Source organism: Sciurus carolinensis, chromosome 16, assembly GCF_902686445.1.
Source record: "Sciurus carolinensis chromosome 16, mSciCar1.2, whole genome shotgun sequence".
In the NCBI taxonomy this organism is placed as follows: domain Eukaryota; kingdom Metazoa; phylum Chordata; class Mammalia; order Rodentia; family Sciuridae; genus Sciurus; species Sciurus carolinensis.
In genome coordinates, this window is record NC_062228.1 from 47887952 (window position 1) to 47914452 (window position 26501).

Sequence of the window (26501 nt, forward strand, 5' to 3'; positions counted from 1 at the left end):
AAAAGAAAGGGGAAAAAGGGGGAGGGAGGAATGTCATCAAAACAGAAGAAAGATCGATGAACTAATGAAGGGAACTGAGGGGAAGGGAGGAGAGGTGGGATAGGGAAGAACAGTAGAATCGAATCTGACCTAACTTTCCTATGTGTATACCATTCCTATATGACTGTACCATTTCCTCTGTGAATACACCATGGTGAATCTCACCATGTATATCCACAAGACATTAATTTAAAAAACCCCTACAAATAGCAGAAAGATCAGTAGAGTAGAGGGAATGGGGTGGGGAGGGAAATAATGGACTGAATTAAAGCACACGATGGTCCATGTTTTTATAATTCTGTCAAAATGAACCCTAATGTTATTTATAAGTAAAAAGCCAATAAAAAATGGGGTTATTCAAGAAGTGACAATATGGTTCATGTGATGGGCACAGGAGTGGCAGAGCCCATGAGGTGCTTTATTGTTTATATTATATTACAGGTCCAACCTCATGGAAGGAAAAACATTTTGTTGTAAATTAATTTCCATTATTTCCCTTTTATATTTGTCATATAATATAGTACTGATGTATGTGGGGGTATGACTTTTTATATTTTAGCGCAGTCTTAGGTTCACACGAAATTGAGTAGAAGGCACAGAGATTTCCCATACATCTCTATCCTTGCATACACAGTCTCTTCCATTACCACTTCCTCCACCAGAGTGGTACATCTGTTAACCTAAAAACCTACTCTGACACTCAGCATCACCCAAGTCCATGGTTTACATGAGGATTCACTTTTTTTTATTAGAGCTTTATGGTTATACATAGTAGCTGGGTTCTTCCCAAGAAACTCATACAAGTATGGAAATCGATATCAGTTCATGATCCCCCCTTTTCTCCTTCCTCTAGTAGACTTCCTGTTGCTCATCTATTAATTTGCACTTGATTGATTCCTTATGTAATCTTATGGCATTCTAAAGGTTGAGATAAACTGATAATGACACGTATCCATCATTATGATAGGATACAGAGTAATTTCACTGCCCTAAAAATCCTCTGTGCATTTCTCCCCCTAGCTCCTGGCAACTTTTCCACTCTCCATAGTTTTGCATTTTCCAGAACATTATGTAGTTGAAATCATACATTATTAGATCTTTCAATTAGTAATATGTATCTAGGTTTCCTCTGCATCTTTTCTTTTCAATGCTGAATAATATTCCCTTGTCTGGATGTGCCACAATTTATTTACCCACTGAAGGGCATTTTTGTTGCTTACAGTTTGGGGCAATTATAATAAAGCTGCTATAAATACCCTGTGCAGGGTTTTTTTTTTTTTTGGTAAACATAATTGAAATATTGATATTAGGGAAGTACACAGTGCCAAAATCAATTTTTCCACTTAGACATAAACTACTGACAGAATCTATCTAATGTAATTATTTTGGAACTCTGGGGCCTATTAAAGGGCTTGCAGTTGCTGGAAAGTAAATTGCTGTTAGTTTTGGTATGTTTCAGCCCTCAGCACAGTAGCAGCTGCCCTACAACACCTCTCATCAGTCCCATGGATTGCAGCCATTCCCACTTTCCTGAGCGGCAGGAGTCATGTTGGGCAATAAGGCTTTTTTAAAATACTAGAAATCTATATTGTAATCACCGATTGCAGCTTCTGATCATGGAGGTAGAGACACAGAGGTAAACACCATTGTAGCAGCCCCTACCAAGTGATGTGGCTTTCAAGGGATTTAAAAAGCCAGACCCTGTTTATTTTTCATTCACTTCCTCATTTTTCACCTTTTGGGAGACAGACATTTAAGGACTAGGACAACTGAAAACCATTAATATAAAGGAAATTTAAAAGTCACTATGAGTACCCAGGGAAAGATATGGACATAGGAAAGAACTGAGATCTTAAGTAAACAACTCAGGTTGATCCCCAGCAAGGAGATACCCTTGTACAATAAACAAAAAACAGCATCAATAAAACCCAGTAAATGCTGGGGAAAGGAGAAAAATAATTTCCAATTACTGTATTATAAGATTCAAATGTCCAGCTGAGAACAAAAAAGATTTCAAGGTATACTAAGAAACAGAAAATCATGACTCATTTAAAGGGAAATATAGTCACAGAAATTCCCTGAGAAAGACCAGATGGTGGATTATTAGACAAAGATTTAAAATAGTTCTTAAAGACACACAAAGAGTCAAAAGAAAATGTCACAGACAAGTTCAAGAACACATTGTAGAAAAAAAATAGAAACAATAAAGAAATGGAAAACATAGAAAGGTACCAAAAAGAAATTTGGGAGCTGAAAAGTACAATTCATTAAGGAGATTCAAAGATTTGTAAAAGTGGAATGAATTGGCAAACTTCAAAATATGGCAATTGAAATTATCAAGTTTATTAAAGAATATAAAGGAAAACAGACTGAAAAAAGTGAACAAAGCCTAAGAAACTTGTGGGATACTACTGAATGGCCCAATATGCATCGTGGGAGTCAGTAGTACCCCAGAGTCTGTGGATTTAAAACAATCTCCACAATGCCCTGAAAAAATTAATAGAAAAATTCATCCTAGAAGTCATGAAATTTCAAGAAAGTTGGAATAGCCAAAACAACCTTGAGAAAGAATAAAGTTGGAGAACTAACACTTCCTGATTTTAAAACTTACTATAAAGCTACAATATTCCAAACAATGTGGTACTGGTGTGCACATAGACATATAGACCAATGGACTTGAGCACCTAGAAATAAACCCACATGTAATGGACAAATGATTTTCAATAAGAATGTCAAAATTATTCAATGGAAGAAAATAGCATTTTGAAAAAAAAATTATGTTGGAAAAAGTGGGTACTGGGATATTAAAGACAAAGGTGGATTGCTCCAAGGTTAGATCCCCTCTGAACAGAGGACTCTGAAGCCGGAACCAGATGAAGGATACTGAAGAGTTTCACAGGGTGGGAATATTTGGGACAGACCTAACATCAAGCCAATTCAAAGTCATAGAAGCCCCTGAGGATTGACACCAGGGAATGGGCTTTCCTAAGCCCGCTCTTGGAGTTACTGAATTCATGGTCAATGAATGTTCACTTGGAGACTCCACTTGGAAGATGTGGGAATCTTCATTACCTTCGTGGCCCCATCCGCATGTTATCTGGTTTCATTTACCTCCTTTTTTTTCTCCATAGCAGGGATGATTGAACCTAGGAGCGCTTAACCACTGGGCCACAACCCCAGCCCTTTTCAAATATATTTTTAATTTAGAGACGGGTCTCACTGAGTTGCTTAGGGCCTCACTAAGTTGCTGAGGCTGGCCTTGAATTCGTGATCCTCCTGCCTCGGCCTCCTGAGCTTCTGGGATCACAGACGTGCACCACCGCGCCAGGCTTCGGATCCCATTTTTGTTCTCTCCAGAATCAGATCCACAGAGGAGTCAGCTTGCCCAACACACCATCGTAGCTGTGCCACCACTGGGGAAGATGGTTGGGAACCCAGTCTGCACCCTTGGCCGGCCAATACCTGGCACTGCTGGGAGTCAGAGTGGTATGCACGTGCGCTTGCTGTGAGAGGTTAGCTCAAGTCACAATAATCACCGCAGTTGCCTAGGGATGTGTCCCTGAGGCAATGGGGAGTTGGAGCCTACTGTGACATTGAGTTGGGCTTCAGCTCCACTCGGACCCATCTACTCCAGAGGGTTAACCATTGGTCTGGGGATCCAAGGAGTGAAGAAGGCCTGGACAGGCTGAAGGAGTGATACTGGGGGACAGGATGGACCCTGGAATCCCAGCCTCAGGACTGGTTTTAGTGTGTGGGAACGACACTCCGCACCAGGATTTCGCCCTGTGAACCTGAAGGTGGAACTGCCGTGTGTGTTTGCAGGTTGCTTTGTTCCCAGAGGGGCTCATGTGCTAGTATAGAACCCCACAGCCTGAGGAGCTGTGTGTAGGGATGCATGGGGCTTGCGCACTGGATGCAGGCAGGGAACTCAAATTTGCGCTCCTGCAGTTGACCCTGTCCCTGTGCTTCTGTTTTGGCTGTGTGGCTGAGTGTGACGTGTTCTCATGGGGATTTCTGTTTACATTTCTTAAGTGGGGCCAGGGTTGGAGACTCTCGAGCAGCAGGGGTAGGAAGCTCCTCCCCCTTTAGAGAAAGCACCTTAGCAAAAACAAGAGGACATCGGACCTCAACAACAACAACTTCATGGGGAAACAATTGTGGACCCACTGAGGAGAGGAGATGTGAAAGAGGTAAAAGAAGGTGTTTTTGACTTCTTTCACTCAAAACTAAAACTACCTGTAGTACAGGGATGGAGAGTAGGAAAGTAACTTGGGAACAATATTATTAACTAAACTTGCAGACTTTCTGTTAATTTCACAGTTTTGCTCCAATATCCAGGATCCACAATGCATTGGGGCTCATTTTTACTGCGTGGCATCTAGCCTTTTCTATTATCTTCATTTTTCCATGTCTTCCACATCCTCGCTGGACTTTAAGTTGTGTTTGTGTGACTTTCATGAGTAAAATGGTTTCCCAAGTAAAGATGGATCTATTACGTGAGTATTTTCTCTTTCTCACACATTTTTTTTGTTGTTGCTGTAGATCAAACCTAGAGTCTGACATATGATAGGCAGGAGCTCTACCTCTGAGCTATATCCCCAGCTCCCACACATTAATTCTTTAATAAATTTTTGAAAGAATTATATTTTATTATTTTTTAGTCATAGGTGGACACAATGCCCTTATTTATTTTTTTATGTTATACTGAGTGCCTCACACATGCTAGGCAAGCACTCTACCCCTGAGCTACAACCCAGCTGCACTCCCCCCCACCATTTCTTAATGACTGAAAAAGAATGATTAACATAGTTTTTTGGGGTTCCATCCCAAATGCTTACAACATATATGTTGGCCTCAATTCTCAAAGGACTGTATGATTCACATAGATGTATCCACCCCGGTCAACATTTCCTTATAGTAAATATTGTCATTACATTTGCACTTTCCTTTTAATTCTTCAGTGCCATCCAGTTCTGTTTTGGCCATACTTGAGTGGCTACCAGCATTGACTCTTCTGGTTTCCACTGAGTCCTGGGTGGGTTAGTAAAGGTGGGGTAGTGGTCCCAGGTGTAGGGCATGTTCCTTTGAGAGGCCTCTTTGTCTTTTCTGCAACATTCAAAGAACCTGGCTTGGCCTCCAGCACACTCCTCTTGTGGACTCAGGTGTGGTCTTTGGTTCCCTTAGCCTTGTTGTGGGGGGTCACTGATGTTCCTTGGTAGCATGCCCTGTTATCATTGTCACTCTTGGAATAGCCAAACACTGCTTCTGAATCACATTCTCACTCCATCTGCCCAACTGGTGGTGGGGTCCCAATTCCACACATGCTCCACATCACATTTACTATGCCTGTACTGTGATTGTACTCAGGTAGACATTTCTTGAAGACATTTCTCAGACAGGAGGCCATGATGTTTGACTCCAGGCTGGGGTCATTATAGGCCCAGTTCAAAGGGAGGCAGTCGACTCAGGTTCAATTTTTCCATTGAAAACTTCACCTGGGGACTCAGGTATCTTCTTCCTCACTGGCCCTTCCTTGACATCTGTGTGGCACCAGGTCGTTTTGCTCTAAGGGAGCTTCTGAACTGGGAGCAGAGTCTGGTAGCCTAAGGAACTGCTCATGTGTGTGTCTATGGACCCTAGGGGCTGTGCACTGGAATGGCCTTAAGTTTTTATTCCTTCTGGTGACCCCCACACTGTGTATCTGTTTTCTTGCCCGGGCAGGTGTGATTACTTTTTCTATTGATTCCTATTTAGGTTTGTGGAGGGTCATGTGAGTTAGGTGGCTTCTTTGAAACAGCAGGGGTGGGGAAGCCCCTCCTAATTGAAGGGGTAATCATTCTCAAAAGAAGTTGACATGGTTCAGATGGCCAATCAAAGGAAGGCTGCATTTCCAGTTGCTCTGTGGCTCAGGATTCAAACAGCAGGAGCACTGCTTCTCAGCAAGGTGGGTGAAAGAAGGAATCCACTGAAATTCAATATTGAACAGTCCGAGTCTCTCAGACTCAGAAATGTGGGTATGTTGAACAAAGGACCAGAAAGTGTACATTGGAACCAAGTTGTCTGCAGCAGTGGCAGCAGTGCCAGTTCACAGCAGGGAGGAGGGCCAACACAGAGGGAAAAACACGATGGACAAATGTGGAACAGAGACGCCCACAGAACAGAAAAGCAGCCTGAACTTAGCTGATCCCAAGGCTGCACAGTGACCTGTTGTTTGAAAAGTGCTCTGTGTTTCTCAACTGGCGTGTGGGGAGCTGAGGCTGGGAGTCACCTGGGGAGGCCACGCTGCAGCTTGCTACCACAGGAACCTGAGAGATCATAGCAAATATCGCCATACTGTCCCAGGCACAGAGAAAATTGTACAGAAGGATTTAAGTCAGAGATAAGGAGTGGAATGCAACTCATTTTCCCTTGAGTCTGGTGGCCCACATGACAGGCTGAAGAGGGTTGTGAAACTGAATGAATGGTCATGAATACACTCGGGGACGAGGCCTGGTAAGGCAATAGGTAGGGGGAGTGGAGTGTGAGAAACCTCTTGAAATCCTCGGATTGGCTACTCTGCCCTATGAAATAAAATTCTCAAGAGGCTCCTGAGATTCAGACTCCCAGCTGAGAAGGGCATCTGCCCAGTCCCAAGGATGTGTTTACCTAATCTTTCCAGACACCACCCAACAAAGTCACAAGGGCTTGATTAGGACTAAGCCCCAGTTGAGGGAACACCCCATTTAGAACCCTGCAGCAGCTCCACCCTGGGAGTACATCAATCTGGTCTGTCCAGACAAAACTCCAGTCAACAGTACTTCCCATTCCATCTTACCTTATATTGTGAGAGGGAAGCTGAAAGTTATTTCAACCAGCGTCAGTTGCAGACCACTCCAGCTGGCAGCTCAGTGGTGAAAATCTACTGGAACACTACAAGTACACAGGGTAGAGACTGCTGCAAGAGTTAAACCCAGCCAAGAGACAAAGCATCTTGTTCAACACACAAATTGGTCGGTTTCAAGATGATGAAATAGAGGTGGATGCTTTCCTGGCTGCTCTGTGTCCTGAAGCAAAGGAAGCTGATAGGCAGCTTCTCAGGTGGGTTAAAAAAAGGGTGGGTGGGACTTTACCGGGATTTAATTCTGGACATTAGCATTCTGGGGACTCAGGAGGTTGGGTATAATAAAATAAAGAAGAAATCTCCAGTGCACACCAGCCAGAGTGGTCCGTCCATGAGCAAAGTGGAGGGATAAGGGAATTAAAGGAACCCACATTTTTAGGAGGCCTGAGGCATGGCTGGGTATGGAGAGTTTAGAGATCAAAGACACTGCCCATGTAAACTGAATAATAAAACAATATCCTTGTGCAGGAAAGAAAACCATCTCTCCCAGCTGCATGTGGGAGACAGAGGAAGGAACCATTTGCAGCCGCAGTGCAGGGGCCAGCAGCTGGGGAAGCTGACTCCTGGTAAACCCAAGTTTTGCCCAAAATACAAGGCCTGGCAAACTCCCACTGCATGACATAGAGTATGATGTCTAAGTGACCAGGAGAAAAATGTGGAGAGGGGTTAACACATGGGAATACTGGTTGTGGAAACCCACCCAGCACTTCCCTTCCCCTTCCAACCTGACAGCTTGCAGGACCAGCTGGGAGAGATGCACCTGGCCAGGAATGCAAAAGGGTGGGGGTGAGACAGACTGAGTTTGGAGACTGAACCCAAGACCAGGAAATGCAGGATCCACACATGATAGAGTGGACTAAGAACTGGCTTCTCCACCACATGAGTGAAACCCAGGGGAGACCCCTGGGGTGTGCAGTCTTCAACATGGACCAGTAATTGCTGGATACTTAAGGTGTGCTGATTTAAAATCTCCAGACCAACTGGCACTCAGGGAAGAACCTGGAGACTACCTGAGCTTAAACCCCACCTCCCAGACTTTTGCCTACAGGATTACCTCTTTCACTCCCACAGCCCCACCCTGAGGGTAGAGCAAGCATCACACTCCAGATCACCCCACCTAACACTGCTGAGAAGGGAAGCTGAGAATCTTTTGAACTCCAACAGAAAAAATTCTTTAACTCTTCATTAAAATCATTTTTTTTCCTCTTCTCTGTTTAATTGTGACTTTGCCAGGTGTGGTAGCACATGCCTGTAATCCCAGGGTCTTGAGAGGCTGAGGCAGGAGGATCAAGAGTTCAAAGCCAGTCTCGGCAAGTGAGTGAAGCCCTGAGAAACTGAGCAGGACTCTATCTCTAAGTAAAATATAAGATAGGGCTGGAGATGTGGCTCAGTAGTTAGGTTCCCCTGGTTCAAACCCAGTACCAAATAATAATAATAATAATAATAATAATAATAATAGTGACTTTAGTGGTTCATGGATGTTTGTACATATTCATATATTCATACTTGTTTTTCTAATTTCTAGCATTTTTGAAGCCTGTTATTTTTCATGGATTAGGTTTTTGAGGACTAGGATGTTTGATAAGTATATTTCAGTCTTGTTTTGTATTCACTTATTTTTATTTGTTTTTACAATGTAACTTTTAAAAAATTTTTAAAATATTTTTTAGTTGTAGATGGATACAGTACCTTTATTTATTTTCATGTGGTGCTGAGGATTGAACCCAGTGCCTCATATGTGCAAGGCAAGTGCTCTATCACTGAGTCACAACCCTAAATACTTTTTTAGATGTTGACAGACCTTTATTTTATTCATTTGTTTACATGTGGTGTTGAGAATCAAATCCAGTGCCTTACACATGCGAGGCAAACCTCTACCACTGAGCCTCAACCCCAGTCCCTATTTTATTTTTAATTTAAAAGAGCTTTATATATTTTTTCCTCTCACTTATCTCTTTCTCTTAATCCTTTTTTTTTTTGCTAACAGTCATTCTCTATTGTTCTCTGTCACTCTTTAATTTTTTTACTTCTATCCCCTCTCCTCTTCCCTCATCATCACATTCTACATCAATTCTCTTCTCTCCCTGTCCACCATTCAAAATTGTAAACCAATTTGCAAGCTTACTTTTTAAATTATAGGCAACACTGTAGATGCCATAGCACAAACTATTTGATTTCACGCTATATATTGTTTTCATTGGTTGTTGTTACTATCTGTCTCCTCATAAACAGTGCATTATTGGAACACTTCAGGGACACTACAAGTTCACAATATAAACTCTACTGCCTGAGATCCATACCGTTAGATGGGTAGAGACACAAAAAACATGAAAAAGCAAGGGAACAAATTGTCCTAAACAAACCAAGACACTTTAAATAACAGAATCCATTGCCACTACAGTGGAAGAAATGTCAGAGAAAGAGTCTAGAATGTACGTGGTTAAACTAAACTTCAAGGTAAAGAATGACATATGGATCAAAGTCAGAAAATGCAGGATGTGAAATATCACTTCAATAAAAAGTCAAGCAGATGTTAAGAGACCATGAACAGAACTTGCAAGAAATATTGGATAACATGAAAAGACCAAATTTAGCATTGGGATAGATAAAGGCTCAGAGATATAACACAAAATAATATTAAAAATTCCCCCAATCCTAAAGAATGAAATGGAAAATCACATACAGCAGACTTACAAGACCCCCCCCAAATATACAAAATTACAACAGACCCACACTGCAGCACATTATTGTAAAAATGCCTAACATACAGAATAAGGATAGAATTGTAAAGGTTGTCAGGGAAAGTGACAAGTCACATTTAAAGGGAAACCAAGTTGGATCTCAGCTGACTTATCAACCCAGACCCTCAAACCTAGGATGCCAGCCAAGAATACTATACCCAGTGAAATTAAGTGTCAGAATTGACAAAATAAAAACTTTCCCAAATAAACAAAAGTTAAAAGAATTCACAACTAGAAAGCTTGTTCACAAAACATAATAAAATATTTCATGAAGAAGAAATGAAAAATAAATTGAAAACCAGCACAGGGAGGAACTACATAAGAAGAGTATTCAGCAAAGGAGAAACTAATTCAAATTTTAAAAAAATTAAAATGAGAGGAAATAAAAATCATTTCTTGATAATAACATTGAATGTAAATGGTCTGAGCTCATCAATCAAAATAGACTGACAGATTGGATTAAAAAACAAGACCCAACAATATGCTGTCTCCAAGAGAATCACCTCATAGGTAAAGACATCCACAGTCTGAAGGAAAAAGGATGGGAAAAAAATTTATCACATGGACAGCATAAATAAGGGTTTCCATCCTCAAATAAAGTGGACTTCAAGCCAAAGTTAGTCAAAAGGGCAAAGAAGGACATTTCATACTACTTTTAAGGAAATTATGCATCAACAATATATAACAATGATAAATATTTATGCCCCAGACAATGGAGCATCTTTGATCACCACACAAACCCTCCTCAATTTCAAGAATCAAATAGACCACAACACAATAATACTGGGTGATTTTTAACACACCTCTCTTACCACAGGATAGATCCTCCAAACAAAAACTAAAGAAACTATAGAACAAATTAATATAATCAATAATTTAGACTTAATGGACATATATAGATAAAATATTTAATCCATCAATAAGTGAATACACTTTCTTCTCAGTAGCATGTAGACCCTTCTCTAAAACAGGCTATATCTTATGCCACAAAGCAACTCTTAGCAAATACAAAAAATAGAGATACTACCCTGCATTCTATCAGATCATAATGGAATGAAATTAGAAATCAATGAAAAAATAAAAAAGAGAAGCTAGTCCAACACCTGGAAACTAAATAATATGCTATTGAATGACCAATGAGTAGCAGCAGAAATCAGGGATGAAATAAAAAAAATACTTAGAGGTAAATGAGAATACTGATACAACATATCAAAATCTCTGGGACACTATGAAGGCAAAAAAAGAGGAAAGTTTGCTGCACTGAACTCATTCATTAAAAGAATACAAAGTCAGGCTGAGATTGTGGCTCAGTGGTGGAGCACTTTCCTAGCATGCATGAGGCACTGGGTTCCATCCTGAGCACCACATACAAAACTAAATAAAATTAAGCTATTATTTTAAAAATCCACTTAAAAAAAAAAAAACACAAAGTCAATGAATAAATGTTCCAACATTACCTCTCAAAGCCCTAGAAAATGAAGACCAAATCAACACCAAAAGCAGTAGAAGACTGGAAATAATTAAAATCTGAGCTGAAAGTAATGAAATTGAAACAAAAAAAAATTTGACAAAACAATAATTTGGTTCTTTGAGAAAATAAATAAACTTGATAAATGCTTAGCCAAGTTAACAAAGAGAAAGAAAAAATTCAAATTACTAAAATTTGTGATGAAAAAGGATATATAACAATGGATATGACTGAAATACAGAAGATAATTAGAAACTATTTTGAAAATTTATACTCAAATAAAATAGAAAATCTTGAATACATGGACAAATTTCTAGAGCCATATGACCTACCCAAACTGAAGCAAGGGGACATACGCAATTTAAACAGATCAATTTCAAGCAATAAATACAAGATGCCATCAAAAACCTACCAAACAAGAGAAGTCCAGGACCAGATGGATTCTCAGCTGAGTTCCATGAGACCTTCAAAGAAAAATTAATACCAATACTCCTCAAATTGTTCCATGAAATAGAAAAGGAGGGAAATTCATTCTATGAGGCTAGTATCACCCTGATACCAAATCCAGACAAAGACACATCAAGGAAAGAGAACTTCAGACCAATATCCCTGATGAACACAGGTGCAAAAATTCTCAATAAAATTCTGGCAAATCACACACAAAAGCATATTTAAAAGATAGTTCACCGTGATAAAGTTGGGTTCATTCCAGGGATGCAAAGCTGGTTCAACATACATAAATCAATAAATGTAATTCATTACATCAACAGACTTAAAAATAAGAATCATAAAATTATCTCAATAGATGCAGAAAAAGCATTTGACAAAATACAGCACCTTTTCATGTTCAAAACACTAGAAAAACTAGGGATAGTAGGAACATACCTCAACATTATAAAAGCTATATATGCTAAGCCCAAGGCCAACATCATTCTAAATTGAGAAAAACTGAAAGCATTCCCTCTAAAAACTGGAGCAGGATACCCTCTTTCACCACTTCTATTCAACATAGTCCTAGAAATTGTAGCCAGAGCAATTTGACAGACAAAAGAAATTAAAGGGATACTAGGAAGGGAAGAACTCAAACTATCACTGTTTGCCAATGACATGATTCTATACTTAGAAGATCAAAAAAATTCCACCAGAAAACTTCTAGAACTCATCAATGAATTCAGCGAAGCAGCAGGATATAAAATCAACATGCATAATTCTAACACATTCCTATACATCAGTGCTGAATCCACAGAAAAAGAAACATAATAGCCTCAAAAAAATAAAATACTTGGGAATCAATCTCACAAGAGGTGAAAGACCTCTACAACGAAAACTACAGAACACTAAAGAAAGAAACTGAAGACCTTAGAAGATGGAAAGATCTCCCATGCTCTTGAATAGGCAGAATTAATATTGTCAAAAGGCCACACTACCAAAAGTGTTATACAGATTGAATGCAATCCTATTAAACTCACAATGATATTCTTCATAGAAACAGAAAAAGCAATCATGAAATTCATTTTGAAAATAAGAGGCCTAGAATAGCCAAAGCAATCCTTACCAAGAAAAGTGAAGCAGGAGGCATCACAATACCAGACCCTTAAACTATACTACAGAACTATAGTAACAAAAACAGCATGGTTTTGGCACCAAAACAGACATGAAGACCAATGGTACAGAATAGAAGACACAAGAAAAACCCACATAAATACATTTATCTAATAATACACAAAGGTGCCATAAGCATACCTTAGAGAAAAGATAGTCTCTTCAATAGATGGTGCTGGGAAAACTGGAAATTCATATGTAGCAAAATGAAATTAAATGCCTATGTCTCACCCTGCACAAAACTCAAAGTGGATCAAGGACCTAGGCAGTAGACCATAGACCCTGTGCCTACTAGAAGAAAATGTAGGGCCAATTCTCCATTATGTAGGCTTAGGAACTGTCTTCCTCAACAAGACTCCTAGAGTGCAAGAAGAAAAATCAAGAATCAATAAATGGAATGGTATCAAACTAAAAAGCTTCACAGCAATGGAAACAATCAATAATGTGAACAGAGAGCCTACAGAGTGGGAGAAAATCTTTACCACACGCACTCAGAGCATTAATCTCCAGGATATATAAAGAACTCAAAAAACTCAACAACAAAAAAAACCCCAATCAATAAATCAACAGACACTTCATAGAAGAAATATAATTGATCAACAAATATATGAAAAAATGTTCAACATCTCCAGCAATTAGAGAAATGCAAATCAAAACTACTCTAAGACTTCACCTCACTCCAATAACAGATGAATGGATATAGAAAATGTGGTATATATACACAATGGAATATCATTCAGCCTTAAAGATAAATGAAATTATGGCATTTGCTGGTAAATGGATGGAGCTAGAGAATATCATGCTATGTGAAATAAGCCAATTCCAAAAATCCAAGTGTTGAATGTTTTCTCTGATATACGGATGAAAATTTATGACGGGGGGGGCATGCTAGGGAAGAACAGAGGTACTTTGGATTATGCAGAGGAAAGTGAAGGGATGGGAGGGGGCATGGGAGTAGGAAGGATAGTTAAATGAATTGGACATTACCCTATGCACATATACTATTACAAAACCTGTGTGATTCTACATCATGTACAACCAGAACAATGAGAACTTATACGTTCACTGGGTTCCAATGCATTCTGTTGGGTTGGGTTTGTGGCTCAGTGGTAGAGAGCTTGTCTAGCATGGATGAGGCCCTGGGTTCGATCCTTAGCACCACATAAAAATAAAATAAAGGTATTGTGTCCACCTACAACTAAAAAAAAATTAAGAATAATAAAAAATGCATTCTACTGTCATGTGTAATTAATTAGAACAAATTTTAAAAAAAGAGCTAATGTCAATGCTTCTGAAATTATTTGACGAAATATAAAGGGATGGAACATTTCCAAATTCATTTTGTGAAGCCACTGTCCACTCATACCAAAACTTGATAAGGATACATCAAGGAAAGAAAACTACAGATCAATATCTCTGATGAACATAGATGCAAAAATTCTTAATATTTATTAGTATAATATTCAACAACATATTAAGATTACACATCATAACCAAGTTGATTTTATGCCAGGGTTGCAAGGATGATTTATCATATAAAAAATCAATAAATGCAATTTATTACATTTATAAAATTAAGGACAAAAATCATACAGTCAGGGCCTGGGGTTTTGGCTCAGTGGTAGAGTGCTTGCCTAGCACATGTGAGGCACTGGATTCAATTCTCAGTACCACATTAAAAATAAATAAATAAAAGACATCATGTGTATCTACAACTAAAAATATTTTAGAAGATCATACAGTCAACTCAATACATGCAGAGAAAGTCTTCAACAAAATCTAGCACCCATTCACAATAAAAACACTGAGAAGCTAGGTATAGAAGGAACTTATCTCAACATCATAAAAGTTTATATGACAAATTCAAAGCAACATGAGAATGGAGAAAGAATGAAAGCATTTCCTCTAAAATCAGGAACAAGTCAAGGATTTCTACTCACCACTCCTGTTTCATATAGTTCTAGAAAAACTGGCTAGAAATATTAGGCAAGAAAAGGAAATAAAAATGATAAAATAGAAAAAGAAGAAGTCATATTAACACTCTACAGATGATATGATCCCATAATTAGGATATCCAAAACACTTCACCAGAAGACTGCTAGACCTAATAAACAAACCTTGCAAAACAGCGGGTTATGAAATCAACATACAAAAATCAATAGCTTTCCTAACACCAATAATGAATCTTCTGAAAAAGAAATCAGGAAAACCATCAGATTCACAGTAGCCACAAAACCAAACTTGGGAATCAATCCAACCAAGAAGGTAAAGATTTTACAATGAAAACTACAGAACACTGAAGAAAGAAGTTGAAGAACTTAGTAGATGTAAAGATCGCCCAAGTGCTTGGATAGGCAGAATTAATATTGTCAAAATGGTCATATTACCAAAAGCAAGACAGATTCAATGCAATCCCCATCAAAATACCAATGACATTCTTCACAGGACTAAAACAAACAGTCCTAAAATTCATTTCAAAGAATAAAAGACCCAGAATAGCCAAAGAAATCCTAAGTAGAGTGATTCAGGAGGCATTACAATACCAGATCTCAAGGCTATAGTAATGAAAATGGCATGCTTTTGGCATCAAAACAGACCTGAAGACCAGTGGAATAGAAGACACAGAGACAAATCCATATAGTCATCTGATACTCAACAAAGGTGCCAAAAACATAAATTAGAAAGAAAGAAAAACCTTTTAACAGATGGTACTGAGAAAACTATATATCCTATGTTGAAGAATGAGACTAGGTCCCAATCTTTCACCCTGTACAAAAGTCAACTCAAAGTGTATCAAAGCCCTAGGAATTAGACCAGAAACTTTGCCACTGCTAGAAAACACAGGCTTAAAACTCCAACATATTGACACAGACACCAATTTCCTTAAGATTTCTAAAGCACAAGAAATAAAAATAAGAATCAGTAAGTGAGTCAAAATCAAATTAAAAACTTGTGCACAACAGAGGAAACAAGTGTGAAGAAAGAGCCACAGAATGGGAGATCTTTGGTAGCTATTCCTCTGATGGGATTAATATCTGTAATATATAAAGAGCTCAAAAAACAACACTGAAAAAACTAATAACCCACTCAATAAATGGGCAGAAGAACTCAACAGACATTTCTCAAAAGATGAAATACAAATGATCAACAAATTCAGGAAAAAATGTTCAACATCCCTAGCAATCAGGGAAATGCAAATCAAAAAACTACATTGAGATTCCATCTTGCTCCAGTTAGAATGGTAATCATTAAGAATACAAATAATAATAAATGCTGGTGAGGATATGGTGGAAAAGGTACACTCACACATTGTTGGTGGGACTGCAAATTAGTACAATCACATTGGAAAGCAGTATGGAGACTCCTCAAAGGTCTAGAAATAGAACCAACATGTGATTCAGTTATCTCACTTCTCAGTATTTATCCCCAAGAACAAAAATCAGCATACTATAGTGATACATACCAATGTTCATAACAGCACAATCCACAATAGCTAAGTTACGGAACCAACGTAGGTGCCCACCAATAGGTAAACAGATAAAGAAAATGTCATATATAAATATATACACACAATAAAGTTTCATTCAGCCACAATGAAGAATGAAATTGTCATTTGCAGGAAAACTGGTGGAACTTGAAAATAGTATCATAAGCAAAATTAGGTAAACACAAAAAGTTAAGGGTCAAATGTTTTCTCTCATTTGTGGAAGCTAGAGAAGAAAAAGAAGAAAGCCAGGAGGTGGGGGAACTCATGAAAATCATTTAAGTGATCAGTAGAGAAGAGGAAGAGGACCAGTGCAAGGGAGCAGAAAAGGGGAAATACTGGGGAATGATGCTGGCCAAGTTGTATCATGTGCATATATGAATATGTAACAACCCCACCATTATGTTTAATTATAATGCACCAACAGAAATATGGGGAAAAAACAGGTGACCCCCCCCCACACACACACAACAGAAACCTCATGGGGAACTCAGTTTAAAGAAGAGGTGCAAATAGAACCCATATAAAGTCCATATAACATCATTTTTCAGTTCCCTGGGTAACATCTAAGAGGAGCACAGTGAGAAGAGGAGCACACCTTGGGCACAGCATCATGAACTAAATCAATGACTGTTAAAGTCAATTCACCCATTTTGTACTCATACCCAGGATCTACCTGGCAGTTGGGAGTAATTTCTCCTGGGGAGCCTACAGTCTTTACTATGTCCTCCATCTTGTCATTCATATCCTTGACTTGATTTTTTTCTATGTCACTCTTATGAACAAAAAGCATTTCTTAGATAAAGAACATATTTGTGGGAATCCCTACCACGAGTGTTTCTTTTCCACACATCTCTTTATTTGTATCAGGAATTGAATCCAGGGGTGCTTTACGAGTGAGCCACATCCCCAGCCTTTTCACACACACACACACACACACACACACACACATATACACATGTACATGTTGGGGGGGGTACCAGGGATTGGACTCAAGGGCACTCAACAACCTAGCCACATCCCCAGCCCTATTTTGTATTTTGAGACAGGGTGTCAATAAATTGCTTAGGGCCTCTCTACATTGCTCAGGCTGGCTATGAACTCATGATCCTTTTGCCTCAGCCTCCTGGGTTGCTGGCATTACAGGCGTGCCTGGCACCACACATATTTCTTAATGACTGAACAGGTATGATTACAACAGAGCCTTAGGCCACCGTAGCTTCTCAACACTGGGTAGCTCTTGTTCTCAATGACCAATCAGAAGGTTGTATGGTTCACAAAGGATGAGATTTATATACCCCTGAATGGCCTTCACATTGAAGTAAACATTATATTTCATCTGCACTTTCCTTTCCGTTCTTAAGTGACATCAGTACCTGTTTTGCTGTTTGTGACTGCTTTCCAGCATTGAATCTTCTGGCTTCCACGGTTTTCACCAAGAGAATGGACTGCGGGTAAGTGGAGGTGGGGTAGTGGTCCATGTTGTGGGGTGCCTTTGAGGGATCCCTTTTGTCTTCTCGCAACAGGTAATTCAGCCTCCAGTAGAGCTCCTCTTGCCACCACAGGTAGAATTTTGGGTGTCCTTATCTTTTTTTTTTTTTTTTTTTGAACCCAGGGCCTTATTGTTTGCGAGGCAAGCACTCTACCAAATGAGCTACATCCCCAACCCTGTCCTTATCCTTGCTGAAGTCCCCAGTGCTCCTAGAAGCATGCCTTGTTGTGAATTATCACTCTTGGAATAGACCTATATCTATCTATCTATCTATCTTTTTCTTTCTCTCTTTCTTTCTTGAATTTTTAAGTTGTAGATGGGCACGATACCTTTGTTTATTTATTTTTATGTGATGCTGAGGCTGGAACCCAGTTCCTTATGCATGCTAGGTGAGCACTCCACCACTGAGCTACAACTCCAGTCCAGCCCTATGTATTTCTGAAACATGTTGGCTCCATCTTTCTGTCTGGGAACCCAATTTCATGGGGGAATTGCCATACTTTGTATTTTTTTTTTTTTAATTTACACACAATTTTAGTTGTTGATGGACCTTTATTTTATTCATTTATTTATATGCAGTGCTGAGAATCAAACCCAGTGCCTCACACATGCTAGGCAAGCACCACTCTACCACTGAGCCTCAGCCCCAGCCCATTTTCCTCTTATTTAATGGAATTCTCCACCCTTCCAATTGCTCAGAACCAAAAACTTTGAGCTGAATGCACCTAGACTTTTTTTTTTTCTCATACTTAACACCTAACCACTAAATAAAACTTGCTTTATCACATTTACCATGTATGTAGAATATACCTTTTTACTATATCCGTGTTACCGTCCTGGCCTAAGCCATCCTCATCTTCCATTTGTATTATTGCAATTGCCTTCTAGTTTTTGTCTGTTTTTTGTTTGTTTGTTTTGTTTTGTTTTTGTACCAGGGATTGAACCCAGGGGTGCTTAACTACTGAGCCACATCTCTGGCCCTTTTTTAGAGACAGGGTCTTGCTAAGTTGCTTAGAGCCTCACTGTGTTGCTGAGGCTGGCTTTGAATTGGTGAGCCTCCTGCCTCAGTCACTCAAGTTTCTGGGATTACAGGCATGCACCACCACACCTGGTCCCTAGTATTCTACTCTTATCTACTTATTTTTGAGTTTTCAACAGTTACACGTCAGAACATGTCTTTTGCTGAAACCCTCCAATGGCTGACATTTCCCTCAGAATGTAATTCTAAATGCTTATAAAAGCCCTGCAAAATATGTGCATTTTCTTTGACCCTGTCTTATCAACTGCCCCCTTACACAAAATTCTTTTTTAACTTCACTGATATTCTTCAAATACACTATCAAAGTACCATTCTAGGGTCTTTGTTTTAACTTATTCCCCTGACTGGAATGCTCCTTCCTTAGGCACTCATGGATTTCCTTCTTCACATCTTCACATCTTGGCTCTGATGCTTCTGTATTTACTCATGGTCTACCTTGAATCACTGTATTTCATACAGTAACCTAAACTGTCATATACTTCCCATCTCTTTGTGAGTGCCTTTCCAACATGTAACAATCATCTTTAACATACTGTACACATATTTTATCTCCTTCTGCTAAAACTGTTCACTGATATACCCCAAATACCAAAGGTAGTGGCTGGAATACAGTAAGTACTCCAATAAATGTAACTAATTTTAGAACAATAGGTTTGGGTGGGGAAAGCATATTTAAATTCACGTTGCTAGCACGTCTTTGTAGGAATGGGCTATAGTCTCCATTCTTATTCAAGCTGTCCCTTCTGTTAAGAACAGAGGATTGAGTGTAGACAGAGAAAGCATGTCTTAACAAACATTATCATTTTCAGCTACTGTCAGGGGCATGGCTAGCTCCCTTCTGAATTCATCTCTTTCACATTACTAAAAACACGAAACACTGAATACACACATTCTGAATAACTCCATTTCCTCTAACATTACAGCCTACACTGGCACCAGACCTGCTTTATAAGATAGGAGGAGGCAGTATGAACAAATGTTTTGTCCAAAAAATAAGAACATTGTTTTCTAGCCTCGACTGGGTAGATCCTCATTCTCCATGGTCATTAAGTTAATGCTACATTTAAGATTTCTTTTACTCATAGCACCTCACTTCCTAGTACATTTTTTATACCCTCAATAGAAGTTTTACTGTTAATAAGAGAACAAAAGCATCAACAAATAACAGGTTTACTTTAATTTTATATAAAGAATCATAGGAGGCAGGAAGACCACAGAGGGTGTGACTGTTCCACACAATCATCAGGGTTTCAGGCTCCTTCAGTATTTTTGATCCATCATACATAACACCCAGATATCCTCAAAGTCCCCATGAGACTGTCAGAGCTTCAGCTTAGATGTCTATATTGTAGGGAGGAAAAAGAAGAAACAGAGAGGAAAAAAGAATTTCATAAATGTCCTAGACACAGAATGACCACTTCCATCTTGCTGACTTGCAAGGGTGACTAACATAGATTTTCAGCCCAGGATTTATTACTAAGGAAGAGAAAGTTGATATTGGGAAAGCAAATAAGTCTTTGATACAAATTCATCTTTTTTTTTTCATCTTAATATATATCTGTTCATGTCAATTTTTATTTTCAGTTTAACTGAAAAGTATATTTAAGTTTTTAAAAGTTTTATAGATTTATTCTGGCTATTTTTTTTGATTTCTAAATAATATTGTTGAATTATCAGAGATGGTGAAAAATACAAATATGTAGACTTTAAGACAAATCACTTCACCCTTGTCCTAAATTCTGTAATAGGTTTTCTTAATAATCCACTGATACCAATATTTTCTTAAAATATTGAAAGTGTCTCATGACAGCATATAGTGCCACCCCCCAAATAACCTGGGATAAATGTTAATGAAAGAGTTCTTGATACTAATAACACTCATAAATGCCCTCCTCGCATGCAAATCCTCTAAAATAAGAAAAATGCAAATAGTACCTAAAATTCATGATATGCTATGTTCAAGGCACTGTTCTAAGAGCTTTTACATGTAATAACATAATACTTTCAAGAATCTTACAAAAAGGGTATTATTCTAAAGTCTACCTTACAAATGATTAAATCAAATTAAAGGTCTTTTATGACAAATGTCACAAAGGAAATAAATGAGAAGAGCCAAGAGTATATTGAAAAAGATTTGCTATGGCTAAAAGCTTTCCTACATTTACTACAGTAACAGAATTATTTCTTATTTTAAGTTGCTAAAGTTTACTAGGGTTCCAGTAATAAAAGTTTATTTTATACATGGACCACATTAACATTTTCATTGCCCCATCTAAATTCTTCAATGCTGAACTTTATGAGACTCTGTCCCCAGTTCACATTTGTAAGACTTTTGTACTGATAATGGATAAACAAGTAATGCCATGTATGTGATCACAAAGAATAAGATAATTCACATAAAAACTTGTGAATCATGACTAAAGTCTATTCCACACTCCTTATAATCAAAAGATTTTTCATTGACATGAATTTTCTGATGTTGAGTTAGTTGTGAACCACGAGTAAAGGACTTTCCACATTCTTTACACTGATAGGGTTTCTCACCAGTATGAATTCTCTGATGTCGAGAAAGATGTGAGCTCTGAGTAAAGGCCTTCCTACATTCTTTGCATTCGTAGGGTTTCTCACCAGTATGGATTCTTTGATGTAGAGTGAGTTGAGAGCCATGACTAAAGGCTTTCCCACATTCCTTGCACTCATAGGGTTTTTCTCCAGTGTGAATCCGCTGATGTTGAGTAAGCTGCGAACCACGAATAAAGGCCTTCCCACATTCCTTACACTGATAGGGTTTCTCACCAGTATGAATTCTCTGATGTTGTATAAGTAGTAAGCCACGAGCAAAGGCCTTCCCACATTCACTACATACATAGGGTTTCTCACCAGTATGAAGTCTCTGATGTTGTGAAAGATGTGAACTCTGAGTAAAGGCCATTCTGCATTCTTTACATTCGTAAGGTTTCTCACCAGTATGGATTCTTTGATGCTGAGTAAGTTGTGAGCCACGAATAAAAGATTTTCCACATTCCTTACATTCATAGGGTTTCTCACCAGTGTGAATTCTCTCATGTTGAGTAAGTTCTGAGCCACGACTGAAGTTTTTTCCACACTCTTTACATTCATAGGGTTTTTCACCAGTATGAATCCTCTGATGTCGAGTAAGGAGTGAGCCACGATTAAAGGCCTTTCCACATTCTTTACACTGATAGGGTTTCTCACCAGTATGAATTCTCTGATGTTGAGTAAGTTGTGAGCCATGACTAAAGGTCTTTCCACATTCCTTACATTCATAGGGCTTTTCATTAGTATGAATTCTCTGGTGTTGAGTAAGCTGTGAACCACGGATAAAGGCCTTCCCACATTCTTCACACTTATAAGGTTTTTCCCCAGTATGTATCCTTTGATGTTGCATAAGCAGAGAGCCCCGAATAAAGGCCTTTCCACATTCCTTACACTCATATGGCTTTTCCCCATTATGAATTTTCTGATGCTGGGAAAGCTGTGAACCGCAAATAAAAGCTTTCCCACATTCCTTACATTCATAGGGTTTCTCACCTGTATGAATTCTTCTATGTAGAATAAGTTGTGAAAGCTGAGTAAAAACCTTTCTACACTCTTTACATTCATACAGCTTTTCACCCGTATGAAGTCTCTGGTGCAGAGTAAGTTGTGAATTCTGAGTAAAGGCCTTCCCACATTCTTTACATTCATAAGGTTTCTCACCAGTATGGACTTTCTGATGTCGGGTGAGCTGTGAGCTACGAATAAAGGCCTTCCCACATTCTTCACATTTATATGGTTTTTCACCAGTATGAATTCTATGATGTAAAATAAGTTGTGAGCTTTGAGTAAAGGCCTTCCCACATTCCTTGCATGCATAGGGTTTCTCACCAGTATGAAGTCTCTGATGAAGACTGAGCTGAGAATCACGACTAAAGGCCTTTCCACATTGCTTACATTCGTAGGGTTTTTCACCAGTATGAATACTCTGATGTTGAGTTAGGTGTGAGGCTCGTCTGAAGGCTTTCCCACACTCCTTACATTTATAGGGTTTTTCTGTAGAATGACATCTTGGATGTTGAGATAGGTAGGTATGATGGTTGAAAATGGACATTTTGTCATATGTAATCATCCCCTGCCTGAAATAGTCCTTCTGATTTTCCTGTTGCTTCTCCAACTTGCCTTTGACTTTAAAACAATCTCTGGAATTGGTCTCCTCAAGCTCACAATTTTCAAGCCTATCATTCATTTCCCATTGAGAAAATTCTGTTTTACCAGTTTCCTTTTCTGGAGATAAGTCCTTATTTGAACACCTTGAAGGCAGGTCTGAAAGATAAGACAAAATGAAGTAATTCAAGAGAAACAGAAATTCCAAAGAATTTCCATGATAGAAAAGACAAATAATGGGAAAATGACACTTAAAAAAAAAAAAAAAACAGGCCTAGAGCAGTATTTTTCAAATATTTTTCACTATAATAATAATACCTACCTTTATATCAAAACCTACTGTAAATATATATAATTTCATAAAACATAAAACTTTATACTGGAGATTGAATCCATGGCCTTGCACTGTGAGCTACATCTCAAGCTCTTTTTATTTTTTTATTTTGAGCAGGGTCTCACTAATTTGCCCAAGCTGGCATCAAACTTATAATCCTGCCACAGACTTCTGAATAGCTGGGATTACTGGCAAGTGCCACCAAATTGTATACTACAATATTCTACTATTAGGTATTTCTGTCTCTGTTTACCCAGACAGTCAAAATCCACTAAAGTGATTTGTTGGTGCAGTAATGTTACTACCTAGAAGTTTTTGAAAACAATAATAGCTTAGAATGAACACATATAGTAACCTGCAAAAAGGGCACCTCAGAGAATAATGAAAATTCACCTGAGAGGATAAGGGAAGGGATTAAGAAAGTTTTAAAAGTCAATGGTTCTCAAACTTTGGTGGGAATCAACCATGTGAAGAATTGTTTAAAATTATGGGACGGAGGGCTGGGGAGATAGCTCAGTCAGTAGAGTGCTTGCCTTGCAAGCACAAGGCCCTGGGTTCGATCCCCAGCACCGAAAAAAAAAAAAAAAAAACCTGGGGAAAATTATGGGATGGGGGTTGTGGTTCAGTGCCCCTTTGCAGTCAACTTTTCCTCTACTGATAGATGCCTGGCTGTGACTTCCCTATCACTAAGGAAGTGGAAACAAAAGCACATCTATACCAAATCTATGATCATATATTGCTCTCCAATTGCCTTGAATACTAGGTATGCTTATCTTTAGCTCTCCCTGTTCTTTTCAAACAAGATACTGAGTTGCTTTTGCTTATTTATCTTTATTTCACCCTTCATATATGTGATACATGTGTCATGTCTTCTCTTGTTTACTCATCTACCCAAGCCCAATTCTATGTGTTCATCCAAGAATAATACCTTTTATCATTTCCCAGGTCCAGCTATAGGGTTAAAACATAATGAAAGGTCTCATTATGAAATGTTGAAGATGCTGGAGAGGGAGAAGGCAATTGTCTAAAATGATGGAAGATGTCTAGAGTAAAACAGATTCCAGGAATTTTATTTTAAAAAACAGCATTATAGATGGAAATACAGATCAAGAACTAGAACATGAAAAGTCCCATACATTGCCCTTGGGAATGGAAACTGGTACAACCATAGTGAAAAACACTTTGGTAGTTTCATATAAAGTGAAACATATACTTAGCATATGATACTGCAGTCATACTTAAAGATATTTATAATTATATTCAACAAACACCAAATATTACAGCTTCTTTATTCATAATTGCCTCAAATAACCCAGAAGTTCTTTAAAAGGTGAATGATTGACAGCGTGATACTTCTGTCCAATAGAACACTATCAGCAATACACAGAAACAAACCACTGATTTATGAAACAATATTAACAAGTCAGTATTTTGGTAAGAAAGTCAGAGGCCAAAGGCTACATATTTTGACTCTATTTATGTTACATTCCTAAAAAGGCAAAACCATAGGGATGGAAAATAGGTGAGTAGTTTTCATAGGCTAGGGAGGGTGGGGTCAATAATAAAAACTATTGTATATGAAAATGTGATAGTGAACTTACTTGATATGTGAATGGTGCACCAGAAAATGAAACTAAAAAATGTACTAAATTTTGGGTGAAATATTACAAATATCCTTTGAAAACTGTGGTCAAGCTTAAAAGCAAATAAAGAATATCCAGAGGCATTGCTTGTCTGTATATTAATGCCCTGAAAAAATGTGAAAGATAAGGCCACAAGACAGAAGGGATTAGAAATAAACTTCTTTACAAATTATAAATATCCAAAGGCCTACACTTCAGAAGAAGAGGGAAATTTTCTCTGACCTCAAAAGAAAATTATAAGAAACATTTCACTCTTAGCTGTTTTTAAAAACAAGACTTTTATTCTGAGATGGGGAGCCACTGGAGAGCTGTGAGAAACAACATGAAAAAAAAATCTATCTTTTGTTTTAAAATGAATCATTCTGATTGTTTCATCTAAGTAAAAGGAAGCCTGAAAGTACAGAAGCTAGGTGAATGGAAGTTCGGAAGTTATAGCAATCCAAATGGCTTGGACTTGAGGATTGTGGAGGTAGGGGAAGAAGAAGTGACATATCATTGGATTCTGGATATATTTTAAAGGAATACTGAAGAGGATTTAATGATGCAGTGTACTTTACTTGAGGTAAAGAAAACACGATTCCAGGTGTTTTTCCTGAACATCTAAAATAATAGAAGTATTCCTGAGTACCACTCACTGAAGTAGGAACAGGTTTAGAAGATAATATCAAGAGTTTAGTACTGGGGCTGGGTGTAGTGGTGCATGCCTGTAGTATTAGCAACTTGGGAGGCTGAGGCAAGAGGATTAAAAGATTGAGGCAAGCTTCAGCAACTTATCAAGACCCTATCTCAAAAAGATGCTGGGGATGTGGCTTAGTGGTAGAGTGACCTTGGATTCAATCTCTGGTTCAAAAAAAAAAAAGAGTTTGGTTTTGAGCCTTTAAGTATCACAAGATGTTGAAAAAAATACATGCGTAAACATATACACACACATACACACAAATGTGTGGTTCTGGGGTCATATTTGTTTTAAAGGTATAAACTTTAGAAATCATCACCAAATAGCTGATATTTAAGAGTTACAAGGTGTGATGAGATCACCCAGCAATGTCTTTGGATATACAGAAGGGAAGGGAAAAAAAGGAAAATTGTGAGGATTGAGCCCTGGGGCATATGAATATTTATAGAGGTGAGGGAGATAAGAAGGAACCAGCAATAGAGACTAAGAAGGAGCAGTCAATGAGGAGGGAGAAAAACTAAGTGTGTGGAATCCCAAAGCCAAGTGAACAAAGTGTTTTAAGGAGTATGAATGATTTTGTCAAATGTTGAGAGAGAAGGAAAAATGCTGACCATACACACACATGCATTTTTTTTTTTTTTTTTTTTTTTTTTTTTTTTTTTTTGTGGTACTGAGGACTGAACCCAGGGGTAATCTGTCACTGGGTTATATCCCAAGGCTTTTTTATTTTATTTTTTATTTTGAGACAGGTTTTACTAAATTGCCTGGGCTGACCTTGAATTTGCACTCTTCCTGCTATAATCTCCCAAATCACTGGATTACAGGCTTGAGCCACTGTGCCCAGCTTGACATCTAACTTAACAAGGGCTTTAATAATATGAAGGTGGTATGGTATGGATATGAAGTATCCCCTGAAAACTCTTATGAGAAAATGCAGGA

The 26501-nt window shown here is 38.3% G+C and overlaps 1 protein-coding gene across 2 annotated transcripts in view; it reads right to left on the bottom strand.

Moving 5' to 3' along the window:
* Positions 1-19901: 19901 nt before the first annotated feature.
* The window catches only part of LOC124967177 (zinc finger protein 420), a 37702-nt gene continuing 31102 nt past the window's right edge, over positions 19902-26501 (bottom strand). Inside the window, exons 5-6 of one of the 2 annotated variants that reach the window (XM_047529270.1) lie at positions 21290-23068; positions 19902-20086 (exon numbers count right to left, since the gene is read on the bottom strand). In XM_047529270.1, the coding sequence (XP_047385226.1) occupies positions 20079-20086; positions 21290-23068 (1787 nt within the window). In that variant the 3' untranslated portion in view covers positions 19902-20078. Of the gene's footprint in view, positions 23069-26501 lie in introns of both variants that reach the window. The other variant, XM_047529269.1, reaches the window with a different exon arrangement.